This window comes from Vespula vulgaris, chromosome 19 (assembly GCF_905475345.1).
Source record: "Vespula vulgaris chromosome 19, iyVesVulg1.1, whole genome shotgun sequence".
Lineage (NCBI taxonomy): Eukaryota > Metazoa > Arthropoda > Insecta > Hymenoptera > Vespidae > Vespula > Vespula vulgaris.
Window position 1 is genome coordinate 3,091,848 of NC_066604.1, and position 11,049 is coordinate 3,102,896.

Genomic DNA, 11,049 nt, shown 5'->3' on the forward strand with positions numbered 1-11,049 from the left:
CATTGATTAGTTTCTTTTTCTCCTTTTTATAATATCCTTTAATTATTTTTAAAACATTCGTAACGTAGCACGTAAAATATAATCTTTACATAATCGATTAAATATATCGATAGGCCCACGAATTCTTACACGTGTCTTCGGCAAAGTTCTCGTATCGTTTATTTCTTTTTATCTGATCAAGTATCCGTTTCGTTATCGATATGAAAACGAAACGTAGCTCGATCTTTCGATCTTAGCTTAGATCCGATTGGAATCACGGATCAATATAAATTTATTTCATTTATTCTAAGAAAAAATCTTTCGACATTTCACAAATCTTTGAAATAAGATCAATGTCATTATGTGTTTCAAATCTTTTTATCATAAAACAGGTTTATTTAAAAAGTTACATAAAAATTAAATCGAACGTGATAGATTGCAGCAAATCTATTAATATATAAATAAAAAAATACATGTGCAAACGAGTGTAACTAATATAAAAGAGAGATTTGAATGCTGGATAGCAAGATAATTTTGATATTGATGAACGAACGAAGCGAATTAAAGTTTATCGCAAAAAAATTTGTTCTCAAAACATTTCTTATTTTACAAAAGCGATACTAGCGAACGTGTCATGATAATAGGTAGTTTGGCTTAAGGAAGAAACGAAAAAGATATTTTCTAACAATGAGCTAAAAGTAGCAGGTATTTTTGCGAGTTTTTCTTTTTAATCGGATTTTAGAAGAAGCTTGTGTGGCTTCTTGACGATTCCTCACGTGGCTTTTAAAACTCGTTAGACAATTTTCCAGAGATTGAATTGGATCGACTTTTTGAGCAATACCCTTCTTAATCCTTTTTTGAAAGTAAATAAAAGCCAACTTAAAAGATTACCTTTTATTTTTTATTTTCTTTTTATTCATTTATTCAATTCATTTTCTTCCGTTGAAGCGAGTAATTGTACTGAGCTATAGTCACATCACTTGATATATATTTATAATCGTGATCGTACTGAATATATCTTCCATATTTTTGTTTTAGAATATTAGAAAGTATGAAAATGCCGGCTAGAACGTCAGGTTTTCACATAAGTGATATATTAGAACTAAACGATGCTAAACCATCTCAAGAAGAGAACGAAGTTCAAGGTAATAAGAAAATTTTGCAATTTTCTTAATGTCCAATCTTAAAAAAGATCTATACAATCTATAAAAAATATTAAATGTTGTAGTACAATCAATGGTATAACTATTGATTATGTACATATAACAAATTTTAATCCAAATATATATCCAATCCTAGCAAATGATCTACACGATCTATAATAAATATATCGAACACGTTATAGGAAGCACAACCGTTCTACCGACGGCGAATGACGTTCCATCAGCCTATCAACAATTTTTAGAACACACGACAGCAGCCATGTTACAACCAGCGATGCATGCGAATCTTAATAGGGGTAGTTTGCCACCACCACCCCCGGCATTACTTGGCTGGCCAAGTGGACCTACAGCTTTACCAACGACACTACCACAACCTTTAGAAGAAGTAAACAGTAAGAAAGCTATGTGAACGAGTTAGTACGAATTAGTTGGAAAAATGTTGATTTCCATTCGTTTCGCAAGGGTAGCTACCTAGCTAGCTAGCTATCCCTGCTACCTAATAAATAGGGGTGCCGAATATTCGCAGGCGGGACGCGAGCCGTATTTATTTAGAAGCCTACAATTGGTCCGCTCGAGCTAAGCAGGATCTAATGGTCCTATAAAAGGTGCTTGTGGCTGCTGTACCACGATTGGCGAGCAAACCAGGACAGATGTCTTTTCGGAGGACAGATGCGTTCACGAGCCCTCGATGAATCCAAATTGTCACGCCCAAAATGTACTACGTTGCCCTATCCCTTTGCCCTTCGTGTGATTTTTTCTTTCTCTTTCTCTCTCCCCCTCTCTCTTTTTTTCTTTCTCTCGATCTATCTGTCTCCTTGTACTCTCTTCAGGGATATAACTTAGCGTACTTTACACGACCCAAAAATTAGACCGTTGCAAATATTAGGGATCCTTTGCTATCACAGTGAATCGCATCGATCATCTTTCTAACAGAAAAAATTGATTTCAATTGCAATAACATTAGAATGACGAGGAGAATTTTTTTTTTAATATTTCTTACTACCTTTGATACTATTAACGATCCTTTCCTATTACAATTAATCACATTTTACAAAAAGAGAACAACGAAATCTAAGTTAATTTCGTTAGCATTAAAGTGCAAGAATAATTTTTTAATAATATCTTAATTATCAAGAAATTATCAGAAATTCTTTTCTATTACATCTGATCACATTTTGTTAAAATAAAAAAGATCTAATTAGTTTTTCCAATAACGCTAGAGAACAAGAGGATTTTCCAAGAAACATTTTAATGACAAATCTTAGGTGTGAGATAGTTTAATTGAAATCACAGAGAACATAGTATTAGAAGTAGAAACTAATCTCCCATGAAAATGATATGGTTAATCCCATAGGGGATGTTTCAGAGTGTTTCGGCATCAAATAGGCTTTATATTACTTCGCACCCTCTCCCTACGGAAAGGACACGTTCCACAAAAGCATATTGTACGATCGCGAAAGCCACGATACTTTGGTCTACATTGAATTAGTGAGTCTTACGGTCACCCTATCAGAAGCCTATCACCCTTACGACACAAACCATAAAACAAATAGTAACGAACCTAACAAAAGAAATTCGTCCCGTTGAATTTTCCTAAAGATTTTTCTAATGAAAAGTAACTTGTGTGATCGCACAAGTTAAAAAAATGAGTTCGCTCTAGTCTCGTAAAACGAAACGTTTGAAGAAAAAAAAAAAAAAATCAATGCCCTTCTGCATCTGCTGCCAATCATCGTTAAGAGCTTTCGTGCCAACTCGAAATGCAGCTGCACTCCTTTACACCTTTCATTATCGAGTCTAGCATGATGTATGCATCCAGAAAGATATTCCCTAAATATATACTAGTTAAATTTACGATCTAATTTTTTACATAGAAAATAGTTATATCGAAATTATGATCAGTTTTGAACAAGAGAGTTAGAACTGCGAACAGGTTTTTTTGATACACACATCGAGATTGAAATTTAGAAAAAAGATGTCATAGTAGCGAGAATTTCATGATATTCGTCGAATCTCTTGAAAAAAAACATGTGAAGGAACATCGCGTGTTGTATTGTGCTTGCAGTTCTTCAACAACCAGACTCGACGAGTCCAGCAATATCAGAGCTATCCTTCCCGTCGCAACAAGAGAACAGCCACGAGTCCAAGGACGAAGAGTCACAGGATTTCGAGGAGGAACATCCGAACGGTGAAACGCAAAGTCACGAGGCTGAACATAAGAAGAGGAAACGACGAGTATTATTTTCTAAAGCTCAAACTTATGAGCTTGAGAGAAGATTTCGTCAACAGAGATATCTCAGTGCGCCGGAAAGAGAACACCTAGCATCGATTATTCGATTGACACCAACGCAAGTTAAGATTTGGTTTCAAAATCATAGGTATAAAACGAAACGTGCGGCAACTGAAAGAGTCGAAGCTGGTGGAAGTGGTTGTTCGCCAAGAAGAGTAGCAGTTCCAGTGTTAGTAAGAGATGGTAAACCATGCCAATCAAAACTGATGGAACCAACGACTTATCCCGGGAATGGTCAAGTGCCTATGGCTCCCTACATGCAAAAACCATACTGGTGGTAAAACTCGATCGATTAACAAATATGTGAGGCCGCATTGGCCTTGACCAGCTTCATAAACCTCGTCAGATCTAGTCAGGATTAAGAAGTTATCAAGGAAGAATAGAAAGAAGTGATGTTCTGAGAGATCCTGACTGAAAATCAATGAACAAGGATTCATTTGTTTCATTTATTTCACCAAAAAAACCAAAGAGAATTTATTTGGGACGATTTCAATAATTAAATGCTCGTCTCGTATTAAAAGAATTCCTGGCGAGAATGTGATCTTAATAGTGCGAATGGAATGAAATAATAAAAAAGAAAAATAAAATAAAATAATAAAAATAAAAATAAATAATCGTGTAAATTCGATCTCGTATAGATGAATGTGTAATGACTCTTAATATCTTCGTATAGGACATAGTGTGATACGTACGAATGAAAGTTCAACTTTACGTACTTTAATTTGTCTTTTTTTTTTCTTTTCATCAACAAATTGTCTAAACGAACATTAGGAAAAGAACAATATGAGAATGATATATCAATCTAATTCAATTTCCATGATTGAAATCTCTTCGAAAGATCGACATCTTTGTGATCCATCGTTTCTACGATTTTTAATTGTTAATGTGTAAAAAAAAGAATTGCCCAAGTTCGTCCTTAAATAGTCTAATAGATGATTATTTCAGTAGATTGTGTATATATGTACATTCTGTATAATACATGGTATAAACTAATATATATACATATACATATATATATATACATATATATCTATATATATATATATATATATATACATATAAGTATATATGAGAAACATATTTAATAAATTCTAATCCCAAGAAAACACATCTGATATTATTCTTATCACTAATTCAATGGCCGACAGTTTATTGGACGACTATCTGTCGAGCCCTTTAAAGGGCTACTGTGCGCTTCTTTTCTCCTTTCCTTTCCCTCTTTCGATGCACGTCGGAAGCCAACGTAGCTTGAGTGACAAGCTTCCGGTTTCCGTTTCCCTGCAGCCATCTTGTTACCGGTTTAGATTTCCTGAAGGCACCCTATCGTGCTTTGCTAAGGGTCACTAGCCTTTTAAGACGATCTCTCATATACAACGAATTGTATTTATTTAAATCGAGAATTTATTTTGAAATCATGCAATTTTTTTAATTTTCTTCAAACAAATTCTTATCAAAATTTCCACAATAACAGTCTACATAAAGATATATTTCTTTTTTAGTATGTTGCAAATCACCTAATTTTCTTTGTACACATATACAGACACACTTTTTGATATTTTTTAAATCTCATCTAATTTCCTTGATTTTTATTAGAAAAATTCTAATCAAACGTTTCACGATAATAATCTACATAGAGAGAAACGTTTACCCTATTTTTTGAGAAAAATCTATTGAATTGAGAATACTAAAAACTTTCCAGATTTCCTATAAAAGGGATCAAAGATGAGCCCCTTTAACATTTACTATCTCTTCTCGTTATCCGAAATATATAACGAGAGAGATGACGTAGCGAAGTAAATGGAGTGGACAGCGGCCAGCATATGCTTTGTGGCGATCCTTGAAAGAGAGAGAGAGAGAGAGAAGTAATGTACAAAACGAAAGCACCCCCGAGCAAAGAAGAATATGTGATGTCGAGGCCTGCGAAATGCCACTGTGCGTTCAACCGAAAGCATGAGATAACATTCAACCAGCTACACTAGGTCGTACCATGATTTATATGACCGCCTGTAATCTATAGATTTGGACATAGTCCACTGACCTTTAGCTACTATCCTCACCCCTCACCATCAAGACATTTTTATAACGAAGAAAATCACTTGCTACCTTCGAAATCTTTCTACAAATTTTTACTAAAAAACTAAAATCAATGAGAAAAATATTCGCTATTAAAAATAAAAAATCTCATGGGTCAATATATGTATATATACAAATATATTGTAAGGCAATCGATGGAAGAAAATAAATTGATAGTTTGTCGAGCAACGGGACGTCCCCTAATATTTCCGAATCTAATCGAGGGGGTGTGTTAGCTGTTACTACTCTCCGTGAAGCAAGAAAAAAGAGTAAAAAGAGATAGAAAGAAAGGCTGGTAAAAGAGAAAAAAAAAAACGAAAAAACTTTGACAATACCGTTGTAGAGAAGTGGATGGGGGTTGAAAGGGCAAGACTGTGTTCCGGACTGCTTTATTGCCTGATTTCCGTGGGGTGGACCTTACGTATAAAACGTAAGAGACCTTCTTTTCTATCTCTCTTTCTCTCTCTGATTCTACAAATGACATGGTCAGTGACATTATTTTTCACATAAAAAGTAACGAATGAAATGAAAAAGAAAAAAGCAGAAGCCTTTTAACAATCCTTTCGCTGATAATCTCAAAGACCTTGAAGGTCGTGCGACTATTAAATTTCATGGTAACCAGCATAGTAAACAATCGCAACGTACAATCTACCGGATATGGCCTTCCTTTTTTACATATTTTTTCAAGCCAATCAAATGGCACGTGCCGATGTCACTTTGGAGGATACTGACACACGCGACCGGAAAGAGCATCCTAATTGCTATCGATTTTCCATCTGATAAATACTTTTTAAGAACTCGCTATTCTACTTGTACAGCAGTGAGAGAAAGATAGAGAATTCTTTAGCGATTTTTCGACATGCCAATTCTCTGTGCACGCATACAAATATACATGCATACGCGTGCACAAAAGATCTTCTCTTTCTCTTTAAAAGTAGGATAGACGAACAGACAGAAAGTTTAGACGATTGAAAAACTTTTGCGAACGAAGTTCTACCTAAACCCTTGACACTTCTTCTACTTTTTCGTTAGGAAATGTCGGATGTTTGGATATATTCAATCGAATCTATCGAGAGAGATTAGAATTGTAGAAATGAAGAAAATGGAAGGGATTCGTAGAGTACAAAATCGAAGATCTAATCGTAAATTATAAAAAAATGCTCTCCTTCTTCTTCTTCTCGAGATATGAAGCTAAGTGCAACGAGGTATTGGATGTTTGCCAGAAGGAATCGTATTGGTCGAGATTATAAGTCTTTGAGGGTAGAAAAAGCACGGAGAGTAGATTAATCAAAGGAGAAATTCCGGGCGACGAGCAACCACCGACAAAGCATATTCCCCGCTAAGAATGGATCGTTTCCGGTTCCGTTCTCTTTATGGTACATTGCGGCTCAGCGATGTATTAAGATTACTTAATCAATAAAATCCCGAAGAAGAACGAAAAACTAATTCGTTTTTCACTTATTATACTTCGTAGTAGATTCTCTTCGAGATTTTTTTATCATCGATGTTAACGTTTAACAAATTTCTACAATTTTCGCATATGCGTTTCTATATAAATGTGTTTAATATATAGGTTTCCTAGTTCGTATGAGACACGTGTGTCAAATGGTTTAACCCAGTAGGATAGTTAGACAAACAAAAATTTGATCGAACCGTTAAAATGACCAAACATTGACACTCGATATTAATGCTCTCACTCTCAATTAACGGTAAGAGGTATACACGCGCACACCGAGCAAGATAGAAAGTGAAAGAGAGAGAGACGCATGTATCCAAATTAATATAACATTTAAGAAAGAATTGTAATTATAATAATCTGTTTTGAATGAAAAGATTTCGTATAAATTACGATTATATTTTTAAGTATTAATAGCAAAAGATAATATTTATCTTGGAGAATGACCTCGCAGATGTTTGAAATATCGATCACGTTCGCTTTAAGATTCTTTTGTGTCGTTCTTATTCGAAGGAGATAGAAACTCGTGTAAATCAGTGGCAAACGGTACAGAAAAAAAGTTGTAGGACCTTTTCCGAGCGACGGCTCGCTTTAAGCAGATTTAGCCGCGAAACCAGGAAACGTTTAAGAGGGTGAAGCACAACTTCGAGTTAGGGGTTGGTGCAAAGTAGCTCAGATGAAGGAAAAAGAAAAAATATATCCCTTCCTTTCTATCCATGTTTTCTCTAGATCCGTTGATATAATAGACGACCCGTTCGATCCTAGATTTTCAATCTCCTATTCGTTTATCCCGTATCTGGAATTTGTTTTTCTACAAGATACTTTCCGATTTCTGAATAAACCTTTGTCAAATTCGTATATTTCCAATGTTCAAAAAATTGTTCTAACTTCATTCATCTGGACTTACATCGTCTTTTAAATTCGATTGAAAGTAGTTGTAAACTTATACGTAACTATATGTTAATATGGTATTAAAGATATGACCATGGTTTTTACGAGCAACGATAAGTAAAAAAGGCATTGAAAGTCGAACGTTCGCAACTGCCAATTCGAAGCACCCTAATTTGATGAGCACGTGTCGACCAATGACACTCCCACGCCCTGTTCTCGCTATTTTCCGTCGAGTTACAATGGAACGTAATACGTGACACACGTACAAACCATTAAAAGATGGTTACGCTGATATCCAGACATATGTGTACGGAAGATCGCGTGGAAAAAATTGTCGACGAGAAATTCGATTTGAAAACACTTGCTGTTTCTTTTAAAGAATAACAAAAAACTCTTAACTGATACACGAACAAAAAAGTTAAAAATACTTCATTAACGATCTCTAGCGATAGTAATAGCGTTAGAAGCCATCCTGTCCGACATTTTCTTTCATTAAAAATCCCAAAGATTATCTTCGAAGGATTTACTGTAGCCCAAAATTGTCATGAAAACACGTTCATTGAAGTTTGGCGTTAGCGCGTGCATTGATTTGACGCTCAATTTCCTTCGAATATTTCGTCCTAAAGGACACCTCCTGTGAGAAGCTATATCCCTCTCTTTCACTCTTTCTCACCCTTAAGCCGACGTTTACTAGAATCTAGATACAATACAGTTCGAAACGCAGTTGCCTGCTTGGTAAGCCTGTTAAACGCAAACATTTGCGACAATACAAGCTGAAAGTGTATTTGAACGAAATAGTACTTTGCTTTTTCGGACAAAAAGGGCTGGGTGTTGCCCTTAGCCAGCTCGATTATCCAGCGCACAAGCGTCGGATCTTCTTCATCGTAAAAGAAACTCGAATGAGAAGTGAGAATCGTCATCAGAAAATAAGAAAGAAAGAGATAGCGAAGGGTCGGCCTCCCTTTACGTTCTACTTCTCTTGTCCTCTCACCTGGGCAAAGGCGTGGCTTTTGCGACAGTGGTCGATAACGCTGCTACCAGTAGCAGTAGGGGTGAAATGTACCCCTACTTTCAGAACCACCAAAGATTTCCCTCCTGAAGGTAAGTGAACGCAACGAGAGTCTTCCTGCGAAGTACTTCTCTGAAGATTCTTGGCAACTATCCAATCGTTTACTGTTTATACACTGATTTTCTCCTGTACATAAAAAGGTATTTTTAAGTTATTTCATATTCCATTTAATTTGCCAATAAGTTATGACACTATTTGCGCTATTTCATATTATGTTTAAATGTGTCCAGAATTTGTTTACTGAAATTTTTATATTTATTATTGGCAAACCTCGTATTATACTGTACTATAACAATACTATAAAATCTAGTAGAAACCAATAGCAGTTAGAATCAAGTTAAACGTTCGATTGTAGTAATAATAAATGATTAAGTTTTTGATCAAACGGATATATACTTAACTGTAATATTTTTTTAACAATATATCGAAGGTCATCTCATTCGCTGCAAATTTTGAAAAGATTTTCTTAGCATTCATAAAATAAAATTCCTATAGCAAAGAATATCTTGCACAATAACATTTTCGCTTGGATTTATTCCAAGGTCATTTTTTGAGAAATATGGTTTATTTGACACACACGAGCTTTTATAAAAAGAAATCGTACGAGTGACGAAAACTTTTTGGAAAAGATCTCGTTGAACTTGTCACTAGTCAAGGCTGATGCATTTCGTGTAATAACACTCGAACACAATAAGCATGCGAGTAGATGTTATATTGCCTCCACTATTGCATTTAATTAATCTCTAAGAAGGAACATTCAAGGAACCAACTTCATTAAGCTTTTAAATGGTTAAAGAACTTGTTTTGTAGTTTAAAGTAGAAGCTTCCGATGAGTACAATTTACTGTTAAGTAATTTACTATAATTAATTTGCCTGAAAACCTAAAAAAAGAGAAATAAAGAAAATCAATTTAACGCATTATTTTTAATCAGAAATTAGAAATGAACAAAACGAATATTTTGATCAAAGTCGATTGCGAAGTTTGCAACTATAATAAATCAACGTAATTATCATGACTAACATATATCATAAAGATCATGATCTAATCAAAAAATTCGAGGGTAGATCAATTGGAACTGTATCATACACTAACGATACGATCACGATATCGTGCTTATATCAGAGGGTTGAATAAGTCGTTCTCTGGTAGGCGGAGATTCAGCTAAAAACATCGTGTCAGCTTTACGCCGCTAAAGTGCAGATTTGTGTTAGCGGAAGTGAGGTAATAGCTTGCATGGAAGCTCATCGTTGTGTCTGTTCCTATTGTCTCATGATCCTCTAAAGCTTCGGTGCGTGTACGTGCGTGTATCTATATGGAAAAAAAAGATTATTAATAATGAAAAAAATCCATTTGGTATTTAAACTAAACTAAACGAAAAAGAAACAAATTTGATGGAAAAAGATCATGGAAAAAATTTCATAGTGTGTTATCTATGAAACGTAATACAAAAATCTCATTTAACATTTACAATAAACTAACAAAACAAAATTAAATAAAGCCATTACAGCGCGTATTTATACAAAATGAGAACAAATATCGACAATAAGAAAATCCGTCTAGCATATACACCAAACTAAATGCCAAAAAATTGGTTGAAATTTATCAAAAGATCGTCACCTTTTCAGACACTTTCAACAAAGAAAAGTTATCGCTAGGTATTTAGCAAACCGACAAGTCCCTTTAACGTCGTATCTAACAATGTCCAAGTTTTCCAGCCGTTTCCTACGAAATCGATCGAAGGTTCGGTATAAAAAGAAAAGCATGCCACAGGACAGGCCGCAAAACTTGGACAATGGAAAACACATCCGGCCAATTGTCACGCCCATGAGCTTCGACTTTTCCTAGTTACTCCTCCTAAACGAAACTCTCTCCCTCTCTCTCTCGATCGTGTTCTCTCAAAGATTCTAGGCTGTTTTTTCTGCCGATCAGTAGTAGCCTTGCTCGTGCTCGGTCAAGCAGCAAATCGAGCTTCCAATCAATGAAAAGGACATATTTATGTCTTCATTTAGAAAAGTGCATGCGTTTGTTCTTTTCATGTTTTCGCCCTTTTCAATCGATGTTTCAGAAAATCTAGAAAAATAACAAAAAATCATCACGTCGAGATCACATTTGTACAATTTTATAAATAAT

General features: G+C 35.0%; 1 protein-coding gene and 1 long non-coding RNA gene across 4 annotated transcripts in view; one reads left to right on the forward strand and one right to left on the reverse strand.

Annotated features, from left to right (window-relative positions):
- Positions 1-4,909, forward strand: part of LOC127070804 (homeobox protein Nkx-2.2a-like) — a 9,711-nt gene extending 4,802 nt beyond the window's left edge. The window contains exons 2-4 of one of the 3 annotated variants that reach the window (XM_051009253.1): positions 1,018-1,124; positions 1,325-1,534; positions 3,205-4,905. In XM_051009253.1, coding sequence (XP_050865210.1) covers positions 1,018-1,124; positions 1,325-1,534; positions 3,205-3,710 — 823 coding nt within the window. In that variant the 3' untranslated portion in view covers positions 3,711-4,905. Of the gene's footprint in view, positions 1-1,017; positions 1,125-1,324; positions 1,535-3,204 lie in introns of all 3 variants that reach the window. The other 2 variants (XM_051009252.1, XM_051009254.1) reach the window with 2 other exon arrangements.
- Positions 1-10,988, reverse strand: part of LOC127070809 (uncharacterized) — a 19,672-nt gene extending 8,684 nt beyond the window's left edge. The window contains exons 1-4 of the long non-coding RNA XR_007784701.1: positions 10,537-10,988; positions 10,006-10,227; positions 9,320-9,799; positions 8,841-9,044 (exon numbers count right to left, since the gene is read on the reverse strand). This is a non-coding gene — a long non-coding RNA (uncharacterized LOC127070809). The remainder of the gene's footprint in view (positions 1-8,840; positions 9,045-9,319; positions 9,800-10,005; positions 10,228-10,536) is intronic.
- Positions 10,989-11,049: the final 61 nt, after the last annotated feature.